The sequence below is a fragment of the Haliotis asinina genome, chromosome 11, assembly GCF_037392515.1.
Source record: "Haliotis asinina isolate JCU_RB_2024 chromosome 11, JCU_Hal_asi_v2, whole genome shotgun sequence".
Classification (NCBI taxonomy): Eukaryota; Metazoa; Mollusca; class Gastropoda; order Lepetellida; family Haliotidae; genus Haliotis; species Haliotis asinina.
In genome coordinates, this window is record NC_090290.1 from 56417504 (window position 1) to 56437006 (window position 19503).

General features: G+C 38.2%; 1 protein-coding gene across 2 annotated transcripts in view; it reads right to left on the reverse strand.

The window, feature by feature from the left end:
- Positions 1 to 19503, reverse strand: part of LOC137256179 (ras-associated and pleckstrin homology domains-containing protein 1-like) — a 177669-nt gene that overhangs the window by 87191 nt on the left and 70975 nt on the right. For both annotated transcript variants that reach the window (XM_067793886.1, XM_067793887.1), the window contains exon 2: positions 9098 to 9203. In XM_067793886.1, the coding sequence (XP_067649987.1) occupies positions 9098 to 9203 (106 nt within the window). The remainder of the gene's footprint in view (positions 1 to 9097; positions 9204 to 19503) is intronic.

The following is a 19503-nucleotide window of genomic DNA, read 5'->3' on the forward strand; positions in this document are numbered from 1 at the left end:
ATACTTATGTAAACCACAGATGTCTGGCACTGAATCAGGGAATTGTCAGTATTTACACAGGGAATACACAACACATATATCACAGACCCTCAGACAATTCAGCCAAGCATTCCACAGTCTACAGGAGTACATTCCCAGCTAAACCCCTGGGCCTAGCTCACTGGCCAACAAGTTCACTTCAAAAATAAACTGTAATCAAATTCCTTTGGATATATATATGTAGGAGCCAGTCTCCCACAAGATGGAGGAGTACACAGCAGATAGGAAGATCTGTGTCAGTAGGGCTTTGTTTTCAACGCCTTCAGTTGGCAGAAGGATTCATCTTTGGGGCAGAGGAGCATCAGACGAAATAGCCAGGGTTTGTAACAGAGTCTGGATTCATAGTTTTAGTTCAAGAGAGCCCGATAATGGTGTTACGGTGGATTAGGAGGTTTAGCGCTTAAGGAACTAATCAAACAGGAATCTCAGCTTTCACAATTTCAACAAATGACTAAACTCTGCACAGTACGGGACACAAATAGCCCACTTGTCCAAGATGCAAAATTTGGTGAGCAGCGTTGTGTCCTTAAGGTTGCAAGAACCTACAAGGTTCAAATCCCAGTTTGCACTGACTGCTCCTAGGTCTAGCACCATATTCATGGGATTTAAGTTGTGAATATCTGAGATCTGCATCACTTCAGGCATACGTCATACATTAAGATGCACTGATGCTAAATACTGTTAACTGTTGGCACTTAACCCAAACGCACTAACGTTCATTACATGATGGATTAACTTCAGACCATACCACAAACAGTACCTAGTTCAGAATGAAAGATTACTGTGTTGTTTAAACACTGTTTGTAACAATATTCCAATAATAAGCAGGGGTTTCACATTAATAAATTGTACCCATGTGGGATCTGAACCCTGGTCAAGCAATCACTTTAACCACTAGGCTACCCCATATTTCATGGATATGCAACTCTTTTATTCTGCGAAAGGCGACATTTCGACATAGATTTTAATGTCGGCGTCGAGAAAGTCATCATTAAGCATGCCTCCTTTCACAGAAATCAGAAGTTGTATAGCCATAAAATTATCATCATTCTTCATCAAATCAACTTCTAAAATGCCCATCAAAGAAGGAGATGACTTGGTTTAATGATCTCCATGGCAACACTGTGGATTCTTGCTCACAATATCTGTCACTGGTTTGCTATCATCTCAACAAAGCTGCTGTAAAATCATTTGTTGAGTCGCCATCAAACAACCATCACTATAAACAATTTGAAGCTGACTTACATGTATATATGTCTGAAAATAAATAAATGCATTGATTTGAAGCCCCCTTTCCTACAGTTTCACATACATTTTTTTAAACAGAAATAAATCTTTGTGATGGAACAGAACAAGCAGTAAATGTCTGAAAGCTGATTGAATGTCCAATGGAAACATGAAGACGAAGATGTATGTGTCTGAGTCTCAGCCGTGAGAAATACTCCTCCAAAGAAACAGAGGAGACGACAGAGATTGTATTCAACTACAGACATTGATGCAGCCATTTGACTTCAGTGCTGAAGTTTATGGACTCAGACATGGGGTTTGAACAAAGTGTATGTCTTTCACACAGGATGCAACACCTCTTGCTTGGTGGAATTATTTGCAGATTAATATCTCCTTGTTAAAAAAAACAAAAAAACAAGGTCCTAAGAAATCAATTTAAAACTAGGATTAAAGTGACACACATTTACATATTAAAGATTTATAAAAAAAACCAGACATATACATATTTTCTTTGTCAGTTCAAAAATTAGAAGGGAATCAAATAGAAAATACTGTGATCATCAGGTATGTTTGAGACTAACTTTCCCAAAATATATCACATATGAATAAAATGGTATGTTACTACCAACAAAAATAATTTGTTAGACACATATCTAAAATCAAGAATGCTAACAGGAGATATATTTTTTATGAAGTGACTGTTATATTTACCATCCCAAACAGAGACATTGTTTACTTGACATGCTATACAGTCGATTGTGACATCACTAGGTGTATGACATCACAATCCCACATCATCAATCACCAATCATCCAGTCTCAGTAAACTTAGTCTCAGTGTATTTCGTTACACTCAACCACTGAGTCTAACAAAACCTAGTTGAAGGTCACGTCAGGTAACCTTTGAGCGACTTATAACCATCCAATCAAACACAAGAGGGTTAAATAGATTTAACCAATCAAACAACAGCTACTATTTAGGGATCGGAGGGACTTTCAAAATATACAGGTTACCGACACAGATTTCTCCACAAACAAAAATCTGTATATAAGACAGTTATTTGACCAGCTGTATATACGCATTGGGGTATTCTGTTGACATGGTTACCATTAGCCAATATTTCTGCAAAATGACATCCTTGAATATTGCCCCAAACACCATTTTCAGGGACTGTTTACTCACCGTTGTCATGGTTGTAACGTGCACTGTGTGCATCACCCGGAAGCGAACGTACGCTAAATAGCATTCAGAATCGTTCGGGTACGAACCTTTTCGAGATAAAAAGTTCAAAAGGTATGTGTGAATGTCCACTTTCGCGATATGGTAAGCTGTGTTCTGATTGGTCAATCTCAAAGGTTATCTGCTGCAACCTCTAATAAGGTTTCGTTAGACTCGGTGGTGGAGTGTAACAAAAAGCACTGAGGATAAGTTTACTTAGACTATCAATCATCCTGCCACCAAAGCTGGGCAGCTTACCTTTTCACATCTAAGATACTGATTACTACTGTTCACAAACTTTAATAGTTGAAGCATCTCATCCTCATGTTTGCCAAGCTCAAAAACATCAAGAAGATTAATAAATGTAAAAATGTCCTTGACAAGCCTAAGATATTTATAATGCTTATCAACTGATCCTAATGTACTGTAATGGATCCATCTTTGGACCCACATCTGATATGAACCAGTGTTCAAACATTATCCAATGGTTTGTCTGGTCCAGACCTGGATGGTATCAGATTAGTTCAATAAGCTACAAGGTTCATGTAGACAAAATCCTAATCAAGTTACGCCTACGAATTCCAAACACCTACTGATTAGTTAAAAATGGTTGGACTGTGGCCAATGAGTCCATGGAGCCAACAAACCTCGACAACTACACCATTTATTCACAATTCATCCCATAGACTGCCATAAAATTCAGATAAAATAATACAACACAGACAGATGAAACATAATTTACCAATTTTTTCTGTCAAAATCAATTCCCTTGATAGATTTCCGAAGTAAATCTTGATCTTTGCACCATCTTTGTTATCGCCTGCCCTTAAATGAACCGACCACCTGCAACCAAGGTTGTAACTAATGTTTTATCATAAGCAGGATCCAGAAAGAGGCTGGCACGTGACTGAGGTTAACATCCACTATAGCGGACTGTAAATCACTGTGGCATCTTCTGGCAAATTGTCAGACAATATGGAGGATGTCACTTGAAGTCTAACATCCATGTCAGGCCACCATTTGGTGGCTTGTTATCCGCAATGATTAATGATAAGTTTGGATTTTTATTATTAACTAACTCAGCAAAATTTTTGCCAGAAACTAACGATCAATGGGAATCATGCGATGTTTACATTTTTTACAAGACCATTTACGAAAACACTTTTGCAGGACATGTGCAAGACAAATTGTACAATATTATGGGGAAATATCAAAAACAATAATCTCACTGAGGGAATGGCTATTCAGGATTAATCTCTATTATTGCACCACAATAAAAACTGGATTTCCTGCAAAGAACTGTTTTTCCTCTCTGGGAATTATTTTATTGTCATAAAGTTTGACATGAAATACTGTCTTCAAATCAACACTTTCTTCATCTCCTACCCAACAGCTAGAATACAGTGATGTAAGCTGATTTTGCCAGTATTCCTCCTATATCATGGCTGTTGGACAGACACAGGCTCAACACAAGTTGTTTATGTGGGGAATCAAACCCAGACTGAAATGAGTAAACTGTTTAACCATAAAATTTACCAGCCCATCCCCTTAAGAATGTATAAAATGCTCACTTCTTAACTGAACCCTACAAGAGAAAATGAAGGTCAAGTCATAATGTATAATCAGGAACAATGTTTTTTTCTATTTGACCCTTTTTTTTTTAAATGACCTAGAAAACACTAGTGTTAAAATAGATTTGTTGTTACATTCTACAATGATATGGACACAACATTGCTGCAAAATGGTAAACTCACAGTCAAAGATACATGCTACAAACTTGTGCAAATACCTTCCCCTACACATACAATGTTTATCCAGCAACAGTACTGTGCAATGTGTGTACATGTATATAAAAAACCAAACTAGCGTGCTCTTTCCACATTGGGTAAAAACATTAGGAAAGTAATTTATGCCTTGTTTCTAATATAGTACTCTTAAGTCTAACACATTAACCTTCACTGAAGGCAAACACCTATGACCACATTGTTTTGTAGCAATTGTGCATGAGGCTCATGATATCGAGCACTAGTGCAGAATCAACTAAGTGTAATCAACATTATATTGCTGGAATGAAAACAGTTTCCTTCTGCCACAATGATATGTTATTCTTTCAGATCGAAAACACTAAGATCATTACACATCAGAAATCAAAGTTTTGCTGCCAGAAAACACTAACATTTTTTCTCACTGCTGTAAGTGGTACTTCAGCTAATGTTACTAAAGTCGGACCACTGAATCACATAAACATGTTACTTGACATAAAAAAGGAAAATATCATAAGTCTGAAGCATAAAATTCAACACAGAACTGAGTTTGATATTGGCAATACAAACATGTGACTGTTACGAGTGGGCAAGGAAGTCAGCCAAGTGTGAATGATGTCAGCGAACAGGAACAGGAACGTACTTCCTCTCGGCCAATCCTGTAACTGCCTTGCTACAACCTCACTGGAACCAATATTTCCTTCTTAACTAAATTTACATCAAGAATGGCAGTGTTATTATCAAAATGATCAAGTGAATTTGATTTTTCATTTACGTCTGTCTGAAATTTGGCCAAATGTTGCTACCAAGAAATGCCAACTGTTGTAGATCAATTCCATAACCCATCCACCCACATGTTCAAACCATGTCATGACTAAATATTAAACTTCCTTTTTCCTAAAAAAATTGTTCATCTACAAATCTTCAGACTTTGCCATCAACGTCAATATTTTGACAAGAAGGTAAAATAATATGTGACATACATGACAGTCAAAGTCTTTGCAATTTGATGCCATATTTGTGTAAGAAACACCTCCATCTATACATACACACAGTGAATTAACAGAACACTGTCACTTAATGTGAAAAGCTAGGAATGTCAGAATACACTTCTTTCCCCACTGTAGTCTTCTCCATTAGCCGGAGAACTAATTATCATAAACACAGCCAGAACACCAGGAAATACCCCCAGCCTCTGTATTCATGTGGCACTATGGGGCTGGGTTTTGATTGTCATGTGAAATCGACTCCCAACATCGCTTCCTACTGTTATGCAGAGATGATGAGGTGCAGGGTATCATAATGAGTGTTAGTAATCAAATATTTCTGAGTCCTGCCTTCATCAATATCACAGCTGGAACACATCAGGCAGAAGAATGAAGAATGGACCAGGCAAAAAAGTGAATGAGTGAGTGGGTGCGTGGGTGGGTGAATGAGTGCATGCATGAGTGAATGAGTGAGTGGGTGGTGGGTGAGTCAGTAAGAGTACCTGTAGGAAACCTCATTTCACAAGTCTTCAACTTGAAACAGGCAAATTTGTTTCCGTTTTGGTCAGTTTTATTCAGTTTCTGACAAAACCTTGAGAACTAGACTGGAATAATAATCATCCTAGTGAGTGAGGAGGAAAATGGGATACTGACTTGTCCTCAGTACATTTCAGGAGTCACATGCTTGCAGGGCAGCATGAATTTTGAAGGTTGTGTCTGATTGTTTCTTCTTACACCCACACTGATGCAGTCCTGCCACCATCCCACCTACAATCAGTTAAACACCACTTTCTACAGGTATTTACACTTCAGTCTCTGATGTTTAATCAAGGTATCAGCTTTAATCACAGGAAGGTATGTCTACATACAACCACGAGGCTGGTAATGGGGGGTACTGCATAGAGGCAGAAATAATTTCGAAGGTTCAGACATGATTCAAAATATGGACATAATGTAAAACACACAAGTAAATGTCAGCTCGAGACTAATCGTATTGAAACCTGCAACCACATGTAGAATTTTTTTCAGTGAGTGAGTAAGTGATTTGGTTCAACCCCACCACGTTTCTGTTACATTCAGCCATGTCAGCTTGATGTGAGTGGAAAGCCTAAAGTGATGCTGGTCTTGGATATTTAACACTTTCAAAAACACAGTACATGGGCATGGTGTTAAAAACCTTGGATCTGCTTTCTACCTTCATGAATAAAAACATGTATATTTATCATATAAAAGGGATAACCCTCCCATCAATACCCTCAAACATTTCATCTATTTTCAACCCTGGAACTGTGCCCATGAGAATCCAGTGCTCCTTTAATGTATACACTTAGTTTCATGCAAAACATCAAATATTTTTAATCACAAACACTGATTATATGCAGACATTTCAAAAATACCCCTAACAACAGTTCCAGCATTGAAGTGGGTGCCAAATGTATGTTGCTATGGAAATGGTTTCTTGTTGAACATTGTTACATCTTGTTCTCCAAGCTTTTGAAGTAGAAGGTTTACACTGAAAATGAGAAACCATAGAAAAAGGCGGACAATAGATGAAGAATTTGGTGCAACATGGGAAACAGATTCAAACACCTAGCATATCTCAGTGGATTCCTTGTAAGAACAGGCCCCCAGAAACCTACTGAGGGTGTAGAAGGGGACAGGTTTAGCTGGAGAGATGAGTGCCTTAACAAATTGTGTGTCATCGTTCTTCAACTGTGGGGCACCTTGCTCAGGATATCAGTCAGTGGATTGTCTAGTCCAGGTTACAAATTGTTGAGTACAGCTGGAATACATTGCCAAGATGTGTTAAACAGACAACACCTTCAGTGTTGCAAACAGAGATATTTTATGAAGCTTCAGACAATATGCCAGCATTATGGGGCTGAATTTTGATGAGGCAACAGGGGGTTAATGTCAAGTTCAAAATTATTGTGCTTAACATAGTAATGTGCATGCCTCTGTGTCAGTGTGTGTGTGTGTGTGTGTGTGTGTGTGTGTGTGTGTGTCTGTATATTTGTGTCTCTGTGTGTATGTGTCTCTCTGTGTGTCTGTGTCTGTGATGAGATAACACTATGCTATGCTAGCCGTGATGAGATAACGCCTTAACTGCTATGCTAGTCATGATGAGATAACACCTTAACTGCTACGCTAGCCTCGATGAGATAACACCTTAATCGTTATGCTAGCTGTGATGAGATAACACCTTAACCACTATGCTAGCCATGATGAGATAACACCTTAATCGCTATGCTAGCCGTGATGAGATAACACCTTAACCGCTATGCTAGCCCTGATGAGATAACACCTTAACCACTATGCTAGCCGTGATGAGGTAACACCTTATCCGCTGTGCTAGCCGTGATGAGATATAACACCTTAACCACTATGCTAGCTGTGTTGAGATAACAATTTAACCGCTATGCTAGCCGTGATGAGATAACACCTTAACTGCTATGCTAGCTGTGATTATATAACGCCTTAACTGCTATGCTAGCTGTGATGATATAACGCCTTAACTGTTATGCTATTCAATCGCCCAACTCGGATACAGACCAGTCCCAGTTTTATCAACACCAGGCAAGGTAACAACAAGTACCAGCCTTGAATGTGTTTTAGTATGACATGGAAGGGGATGGAACAACATCTTTCACCTTCCCAAGCAGATGTTCTTTCCACTCAACAACACAGATAGTCCTACCCTTCAAGATTTTATGACAACATCAGTAGGAAAGGCATACACTCTGCTAAATCCTAGCATGTGTGCATGAAGGTATTTTGAGGGATTTTTTTGGCTTTTTTATCAATGTCATTCTATGATTAAACTGAATCAGGTAAGAGGCAACTTATGTAATCGGGTGGTCAGGCTTGCTGACTTGGTTGACACACATCCGTTCCCAATTGCACAGATCGATGCTCATGTTGTTGACAGGATTGTCTGGTCCAGACACGATTATTTACAGACCGCCGCCATATAGCTGGAATATTGCTGAGTGTAGCATAAAACTTAACTCACTCACTTACTTACTTATATTGAGTGGATGTCTGGAAACAGACTGGGTACAACCATCGGAAATAATGAAATTGTACAAACGGACGAGAAGACAAAACACTTGGTCAGTTTGCAGGTTTCTCAGATATTTGATCACTGTATAAAATGAAAGATGAGCATACTCGTGTTCAACACATTGTTTTCATTTCATCACAAATGATTTAGTTAGAGTTCCGTGTTGATATTTCACATCATGTTCTCATACTTTTATCATCTATGGAAACTGCTGTGCCACTATCACTCAATGAATCACTACACCTCTACAGTCTACATTAAGTCTAGGACTAAGCCAGTGACTTATCATATTTATGAAGTCATCACACAGTCTGAGACTGCACTGATCTCTGGCTTAGTCTGGTGATTTTACAAGTGCTTCTGGCAGATCGTATATCACAGCATGTATCTAATGTACTTGTGTTGTAAACAATTTCAGACTCTTGACAACAAAGAGCCATGCATACACTTGAAGGCTTTGTGTGTATTATCAAAATCTAATAAGGCTGAGCAGTGTCTCTGAAAAGAAAATGAATGCTCCACACTAGAAATACAAAGTGTTTGCTGTTTTCTGCTTCAGTGGTCCAATCTAACCACCATGTCACATGTAATAGCATATTGACATCAAAGGTCTTGCTTATTCTAATCCCATATGGACTGCTTCATGAGTTATGTATAACACTGTATAGACAGATAAACATGATATATGTATAGCCTTGGGGGAAGTACAATCAGGTGTAAATTATGATACATCAGTAAATCGTGTACTCTTCTGCAACGATAAGGTCAATGGTGTGATTGAAGTGCAAGAATGTACTCACGTGAGTCATCCAGCCACCGTACTCATGGTCCGCGTCACCTTCACCATCTTCATGGTCGCTATCCGCCTCCACCTCACTCTCCGTCTTGTAGTCGTCGTCATCCATCCTGTAACACAAACAAAACATAGTTCACATAATGACAGCCTTTCATCATCATTATCAACGATATATTCTCATCACCATCATCATCGATATATTCTCATTACCATCATCATCATCATCGATATATTCTCACCACCATCATCATCATCGATATATTCTCACCACCATCATCATCATCAACGATATATTCTCACCACCACCATCATCATCATCGATATATTCTCACCACCATCATCATCATCAACGATATATTCTCACCACCATCATCATCATCGATATATTCTCACCACCATCATCATCATCAACGATATATTCTCACCACTATCATCATCATCATCAACGATATATTCTCATCACCATCATCATCATCATTGATATATTCTCACCACCATCATCATCAACGATATATTCTCACCACCATCATCATCATCAACGATATATTCTCACCACCATCATCATCAACGATATATTCTCACCACCATCATCATCAACGATATATTCTCACCACCATCATCATCAACGATATATTCTCACCACCATCATCATCATCAACGATATAATTCTCACCACCATCATCATCATCAACGATATATTCTCACCACCATCATCATCATCAACGATATATTCTCACCACCATCATGATCAACGACATATTCTCACCACCAACATCATCATCAACGATATAATTCTCACCACCATCATCATCATCAACAATATATTCTCACCACCATCATCATCATCATCAACGATATATTCTCACCACCATCATCATCATCAACGATATAATTCTCACCACCATCATCATCATCAATGATATATTCTCACCACCATCATCATCATCATCAACGATATATTCTCATCACCATCATCATCATCAACGATATATTCTCATCACCATCATCATCAACGATATATTCTCACCACCATCATCATCATCGATATATTCTCACCACCATCATCATCATCAACGATATATTCTCATCATCATCATCAACGATATATTCTCACCACCATCATCATCATCATCAACGATATATTCTCATCACCATCATCATCATCATCGATATATTCTCACCACCATCATCATCATCATCAACGATATATTCTCACCACCATCATCATCATCGATATATTCTCACCACCACCATCATCACCATCATCATCATCATCATCATCATCATCATCATCATCATCATCATCATCGATATATTCTCACCACCATCATCATCATCATCAACGATATATTCTCACCACCATCATCATCATCGATATATTCTCACCACCACCATCATCACCACCACCACCATCATCATCATCATCATCATCATCATCATCATCATCATCATCGATACATCATCTTCAGTGATTCATCATCATCATCATCATCATCATCATCATCATCATCATTTGTATTTATTATTTTTATTATAGGATATTTATATAGCGCACATAGCAATGCAGCTAGTGCTTGCTCAAGGCGACAGTATATTTTCCTTGATTACTGGATGTCAATCTCAGCATCACATTGTATTACCAATCTCAACTTGCTAGGGAATATACAACTCTTGCTGCCACTTGGTTCATTGCGGCTTTCTCATGCTATCGAGGTACCCACTGACAGGTGGGTGGACTGGGACACACAATCACCGCATCCCGTGTATGTCTGTTAGTCATCCTACACCATACATATACTTCACAGCATCATGATGTACGTACACCCCTGCACTTCTAGTTTTCACACAGTACATGTTATACTGTAGGGCTCTGAAAGTATATGCCTATACCCTTTGTTTTTCAGGTACACCCAACACTCATGGGAATGTCATTCATAATGTAACTATCAGTGGGTGGGTAGATGATTATTCCAGTGAGTGAGTGAGTGGGTGGGTACATGATTATTCCACTGAGTGAGTGAGTGAGTGAGTGAGTGAGTGAGTGAGTGAGTGAGTGAGTGAGTGAGTGAGTGAGTGAGTGAGTGAGTGAGTGGGTGGGTGGGTTTATGATTATTCCAGTTATATGAAGACATGTAAATTAAACATCAAAGGAAGCAAGGATGATGTTCTCCACTTAGATAAACAAACACACAAAGTCATGGAGGTGAAAAACAATGAAAGACAATAATTTGTGTGACAGTACCCAGGGGACACAACAACAAATCACAGCTCAATACAAGCTGACCACCCAGCCCCTGGTGGAACCTTTATGAAGATCCACCTGTGCCTTAACTCCGCTACCTCAGAGTGACAGAGAGGGCTACAGGCAGTCAGCAACCTTAACAGCATGTGTTTTATAAACACATCAACCATATACACCTCCTACAACTCACACAGGACACGAAACAGACTGCCCATCAGAACACAGCCACTTTCCCCTCTTCCATTTCCAAACAACATCTCACCAGAGCCAAAAACAAAGTGTTGAGATACTTCTCAATCAAAACACGCTAGCTCTGTGTAAGAATACAAGAGCCAGACAGACTCACCTGAGCCAAAAACAGAAAGTTAAGACACATTCTTTCCAGTCATACAATACACTGTATTTCATGCAAGTATGCAAGTGCAGGCAAGATTACCTTACACTAAACAAGTCAATCCCCCAGATCGACACATCATGTACCTGGAATTGGTCCAACTCCATTGTCCTGAACGGCTTACACTACATGGAGCTGAGCATCTGTCAGTGGGTTAACACAACAGTCAGCGCTGTGTGACTACATTTTCCAACATTCATCAGTCTGCCTGTAACCTGTCTCCAGATCTATTGTTGTTTCAGAATTTGCAGACAGAAAGAAGAACTCCACCATCATACTCACCTACCATGCTGTATCTCAGATGGTATTCCTGATAACGTACGTTTCAAATATCACTTATGGTTCTGCTGACCTAAATTTTGCAAATGTGGAATAAATCCAAACACCAGACCATGAGAAATTCCATGCAGTATGTAATGTTTTGACTAGTATGGCTCCTACAGTGAAGCTTTCAAGCAAATATTAAGAATTTATAACAGTTGACATTTCTGACACTAAATGGTTGTCTAGGTCGTAAATCTGAAATATCAACAGAGAAATTGTACACACAGGGAAATAACTCCTTGAAATCTTACATTTGACTTTTAAAGCTTCAACACACATTTCAGAAATAACTTAATAAGGTTACTGCTTTGCAACATTTCAAACATTTCTTGTTTGAATAATTGCAAATAAATGTCATATAATTTAGACTGACCTGAACTTTGAAGGTAGCAGGAGAATATTTTATTAGACATGGGCTAGACAATATGATTATTAGGTAAAGAATTCAAAATGCTCATCTATTTGTCTTTTTAAGAATATGGCTTCTCATTTCAAGTTTCTTCATAAAAGATCACAACAATTTGTCCAGTCATAAACATCTGTAAGTTGAATAACTCAATCAATTTTCATTCAAATATGCTTGGTAGATAATTTTTATTTCTTAAGTTTAATTTAACTTAGAAATGTTTTTTAATATAATTTTTGGCTAATACTGGTAAATAAAATTAGTTACACAATGAAGCAATTCTTCCTTCCCAGTGTTTCCAACAGTTTCTACACTGACCACCTTAAGGTAATTTTGTTGTGATGACGCAAAGAATCTCTTCCCAATATGGTATTGGTGTTCCAGGTCAGATAATTACAATAATACAACTAAAAGCAGCATAAAGCCCTGCTAACGCTGGCCCTGTTTCATGGAAGATTTACAGTCAAGTTAAACCTGATCATATTCCAGCTAAAACAGTCTCAGTCGGAAGTCACTGCTAAAAATACCCGGACTTGATCAAGGTGAGGTGTCAGTTTGCAGGCTGTGCGTAATGAAGACTGTAGTCTATGGTTATCTCAGCACCAAAGAATGGTACACCTGGGACTCGAGTCAGCAGATAAGCCATGAACACAGACCAGGAACCAGTCACAATATCTAAGGAAACTATATGTCATTACTTCTCAAGTCTGAAGGAGTGCACCTGGTTTTAAGAACTGAAAGTCAGAAAAAAAGTGGAAAGGTAGTTGAAATCTATTCCACAAGGGTGTTCCCAATATTATTTTTTTCAGGATGTTTTTTTGTTGATTAAAGCAACACCTGAAATTTGACTGAGTTCAGTTGTAGCAGGATCTCATCCTGCTTGCTGATTAATATGGCAAGGGAGATAACTCTCTTAGGCATAGTGGCATTCAGTCTTATTGCCGCTGATGTTAGCACAGCTGATTATGCAGGTTTGAATCTGTACTGGGACCGGTCTGCTTGCCCTGTACCATTATGGTGGAAAGAAAGTTTTTAAAATACTTTCACAAATACCTAGGTAAATCTAGACCAAATGAAACCAAGTACTGTTTCTTGAATCCTCTATGAAAACAGCAGAAGAAACATTCCTTCAAAAACTTCACTTATAGTTTGTAGGTATGCTTTCACAGGTAACATTATTGTCAACTGGTCTGCCAGTTTCATCAAATCCCAGATAAATGACCATTTTATTTGCCAGTGAAAAAAGGATCTTTACTTCACAAAACTTTACTCTCAAACCTGACAGGCAAGAAAAAAGACTGATTTCTGTACATACATAAGGTGTCACTGAATTACATGTTATGGTTTCAAGCAAATATTAATTAGCAAAAAGCATTATATGCAAAAATTAAGTAAGCATAAAGCAAAACTTCTTTACTGCTTGGCAAGTACTAGATGAACTCTGTCTACAAACTGCCTATATGAACCATAATGACCCATATCCCACTTTGTACCTATCCATGGAACCTTGAAGGATAATAACCTATATCACACTCTGAATCTGGCCATGGAACCTTGAAGGATAATAACCTATATCACACTCTGAATCTGGCCATGGAACCTTGAAGGATAATAACCTATATCACACTCTGAATCTGGCCATGGAACCTTGAAGGATAATAATCTATATCACGCTCTGAATCTGGCCATGGAACCTTGAAGGATAATAACCTATATCACACTCTGAATCTGGCCATGGAACCTTGAAGGATAATAACCTATATCACACTCTGAATCTGGCCATGGAACCTTGCAGGATACTAATCTGTGTCACACTCATGAAGGCCATGAAGACTAAGTAACCTGTATCCATGTCCAAACCTAACTTCAAGACATAACTGATATCTCCTCTCACACCAGTCTGAACCTAGCCATGGAGCCTTGAGTGACCGTAGCCTGAATCACAGTCTGCACCTAGCAATGTTATAATAACTAATATCCCTTTTAACATCAGTCTGAACCTAGTAATGCAGTTTTACGTTGCAATAACGAATATCCCTTCTCACACCAGTCTGAACCCAGCCATGAAGCCTCTGAATAACTAGCATTGACTCTCTGTAGCACCCACTCTGGGAAAGCTATTACATGCAGACCCCCTGTAGTCAGTCTGTTCTGTTGGTCTTGTCCCCCAGCCAAATACACCAGCCAGCCAAGTGGAAAACCTGCTGGCTTCTCCATATTTTATAGAGACAATCACCCAAGTGAAAGAGTGGGTAATTTAGTCACTGATAGCAAGCCATTCACTGTGTTCCTTATATTGATAGTGTTGAGGGAAATATTTGCAAAGAAAGCATATGCATATTGTTATTGGACGGTATTGTTTACCTACAAAGGCAAGTATGTGACTACTGTTTGTGTTTTGTTAGGAAAACAGTTTTTACAATGTTTCCCTATGAGCAATTACACTTTCTATTTGCACAACTGGTTCCCACTACATATGTTTGACGTAGGCCCTTTTTGCAGAATTTATTTTGATGACAAATGGATGGATTACAACCGGCACAAACCTTCACCACAGATGCCGATATTAATGTGATGCAGGTAGACATGTTTATGGCCAGGGAGCAAAATGTGGGCATCTCCTGAAAAACTTACACCTCTAGATGTTCTCAAGTTTAAAACTATCACTGATGATCCTGTCTGAGGATAGATGATCCGATGGACCACTCTAACAGGTATAATTGTGCTTGATTTTAGAAATTTCCGTATTCTGAATTCAATAACATGTAAATAATGCTATAATGACAGCCAGAGATGAAGACTGCAAAATTTCAGCCATATTATAAACCTATAAATAATCAAATCACACAAACCAGTCACTGAAACATAAGCGTAATTCAAAGGTATTTTTTTCAAACTGCAGTAACCTTGACATCTTGGAGCACTGAAACCATTATCAACACTGTATGACTATGTGGTATTACTTCAGCTATCCACCTGCAGTAACTGTTACACACACTTGTGATAAGACTATATGTACACCCTTCACATATGTGATATTACTTCAACTATCTACCTGCAGTAACTGTTACACACTGTGTGTGATAAGACACTGTGTGTGATAAGACTATATGTACACCCTTCACATATGTGATATTACTTCAGCTATCTACCTGCAGTAACTGTTACACACTGTGTGTGATAAGACTATATGTACACCCTCCACATATGTGATATTACTTCAACTATCCACCAGCAGTAACTGTTACACACTCTGTGTGATAAGACTATATGTACACCCTCCACATATGTGATATTACTTCAACTATCTACCTGCAGTAACTGTTACACACTGTGTGTGATAAGACTATATGTACACCCTCCACATATGTGATATTACTTCAACTATCTACCTGCAGTAACTGTTACACACTCTGTGTGATAAGACTATATGTACACCCTTCACATATGTGATATTACTTCAACTATCTACCTGCAGTAACTGTTACACACTGTGTGTGATAAGACTATATGTACACCCTCCACATATGTGATATTACTTCAACTATCTACCTGCAGTAACTGTTACACACTCTGTGTGATGAGACTATATGTACACCCTCCACACATCAACTATCTACCTGCAGTAACTGTTACACACTCTGTGTGATAAGACTATATGTACACCCTCCACATATGTGATATTACTTCAACTATCTACCTGCAGTAACTGTTACACACTCTGTGTGATAAGACCATATGTATACCCTTCACATATGTGATATTACTTCAACTATCTACCTGCAGCAACTGTTACACACTGTTTGATAAGACTATATGTACACCCTTCACATATCTTATATTACTTCAACTATCTACCTGCAGTAACTGTTACACACTGTTTGATAAGACTATATGTACACCCTCCACATATGTGATATTACTTCAACTATCTACCTGCAGTAACTGTTACACACTGTGTGATAAGACTATACGTATACCCTCCACATATGTGATATTACTTCACCTATCTACCTGCAGTAACTGTTACACACTGTGTGATAAGACTATACGTATACCCTCCACATATGTGATATTACTTCAACTATCTACCTGCAGTAACTGTTACACACTGTGTGTGATAAGACTATACGTATACCCTCCACATATGTGATATTACTTCACCTATCTACCTGCAGTAACTGTTACACACTCTGTGTGATAAGACTATATGTATACCCTCCACATATGTGATATTACTTCACCTATCTACCTGCAGTAACTGTTACACACTGTGTGTGATAAGACTATACGTATACCCTCCACATATGTGATATTACTTCACCTATCTACCTGCAGTAACTGTTACACACTGTGTGATAAGACTATATGTATACCCTCCACATATGTGATATTACTTCACCTATCTACCTGCAGTAACTGTTACACACTGTGTGATAAGACTATATGTACACCCTCCACATATGTGATATTACTTCACCTATCTACCTGCAGTAACTGTTACACACTGTGTGATAAGACTATATGTACACCCTCCACATATGTGATATTACTTCACCTATCTACCTGCAGTAACTGTTACACACTGTGTGATAAGACTATATGTATACCCTCCACATATGTGATATTACTTCACCTATCTACCTGCAGTAACTGTTACACACTGTGTGATAAGACTATATGTATACCCTCCACATATGTGATATTACTTCACCTATCTACCTGCAGTAACTGTTACACACTGTGTGATAAGACTATACGTATACCCTCCACATATGTGATATTACTTCACCTATCTACCTGCAGTAACTGTTACACACTGTGTGATAAGACTATACGTATACCCTCCACATATGTGATATTACTTCACCTATCTACCTGCAGTAACTGTTACACACTGTGTGTGATAAGACTATATGTATACCCTCCACATATGTGATATTACTTCACCTATCTACCTGCAGTAACTGTTACACACTGTGTGTGATAAGACTATACGTATACCCTCCACATATGTGATATTACTTCAACTATCTACCTGCAGTAACTGTTACACACTGTGTGTGATAAGACTATATGTATACCCTCCACATATGTGATATTACTTCACCTATCTACCTGCAGTAACTGTTACACACTGTGTGATAAGACTATACGTATACCCTCCACATATGTGATATTACTTCACCTATCTACCTGCAGTAACTGTTACACACTGTGTGATAAGACTATACGTATACCCTCCACATATGTGATATTACTTCACCTATCTACCTGCAGTAACTGTTACACACTGTGTGTGATAAGACTATATGTACACCCTCCACATATGTGATATTACTTCACCTATCTACCTGCAGTAACTGTTACACACTGTGTGTGATAAGACTATACGTATACCCTCCACATATGTGATATTACTTCACCTATCTACCTGCAGTACCTGTGCCATCCATCATGTAGAACCAAGTGAAAGTGACCATACATCCTCCTGTTGATGTCTTTCTAATGCTGCCCTCACAAGGCCAGTCACACCTTCAAGTGTTAGCACAGGTGATGGAGATTTGAACTGTCTACTGAGATGGCCTGTATCTAACTAACAAATATCTCACCCTATCCCTCGTAACACTCATTACCTGGCCTTTTGTCACCCCTAAAACACACAAGACTTGTCCCCATCCGCCTCTAATGACTTGTTCAAAGAGGGACAAGAAGGTGCATCAGGGGGCCATCTCAAGACCTAACGCATTCTTAATAATATGTAAACAGTGTATCTTTTACCATTCCTATTATAAATCATCAAAACCTTCAAATGATGTTATGTATCTTACTCCTGATTAATAACACTAATTCATATAAGTGTGCAAAGAAAACATTTTATGATTTACATAACATGAAATGTAGCTGGAAATATCTTGAGATGACCATTCACCAATTAGCGGTGTTTGCTTGAGAGATTCTTAAAGGGGTCTGTTGCTGGTGCATTATGGGATAATGAGAATTGATCTTTCACTTGACGAGTTGTATGAGGGTGTGGCAATGTCCCTTCGTAATAATGGCCCATTCTAGACAGACTGGCAAAAAAATAAGAGGGAAATTACATCATCTTAACAGAATACAAGATAAAAAAATGTGAAAATGGCAGACACAAGGTGAACAACAAAGAATCTGGATATATTTCGACACAGGTAGAGCTACTTTGATGTTCTGTAACCTTAAAGAACTCTGGTCATTTATGCGAGTGAGAAACAAGAATTTTACTTACATATTACTTCACTGCTGTGGGAAAAAACATACAGATCATAAGTTTTAAAATGAAGGAAAAATCTTCTGGGCCAAGTATGTATATATTAGAGTTTCTGTTCACACTTAAGTCAATACAGGTGGGTTTTTTTCAGGACGTTTAACCATGTTAATGCTTAAGATTACCAGTGACACTTTTAACAAGTCATTACCACCATGGGCGCGGCAAACTGTTCATCTGATTGGCATTGAAAAGAATTAAAAGGGTGGTGCCAAGACTGTCCTCTTTCATTGATTGTTTCTAATGACATTACTTAGATGAAAGAATGTTAAAAAATAGTAATACCATGCCTTCGATCAAACATTACTCAAAGTTACAGAAATTTCAAAACAATTTAATACAATAAGTCTTTTATCACACAAACAAGTTTCAATTAGAGATAACACATTTAAACATCTGTCAAAACATCTAAGTAGTTGTAAAGAGTACATTATGTAATCCCCTTGGGGAAGCTAATGAACAGTGTTAGACTATATCTGAGTGTGTCATGCACAGCCTACATGCCACTAGACAGGTGCACAGTCATTATATTCTTTAGTATTATAAGGTAGATCAATAACATTAGTCAGTCTGTAACGTGTCCAACATCAAAAGGAAAAACATCCTATCTAATGTCAGCAGACATAACCATAACTCACAGAATTATGAATATTTGATGATATCTTTGTAATGTGGTTTCTCTTAAGTTCCCTGTAGGTATAATGTTCAAAATGTATTTTATCCTTATCCCAAAAAGGCTA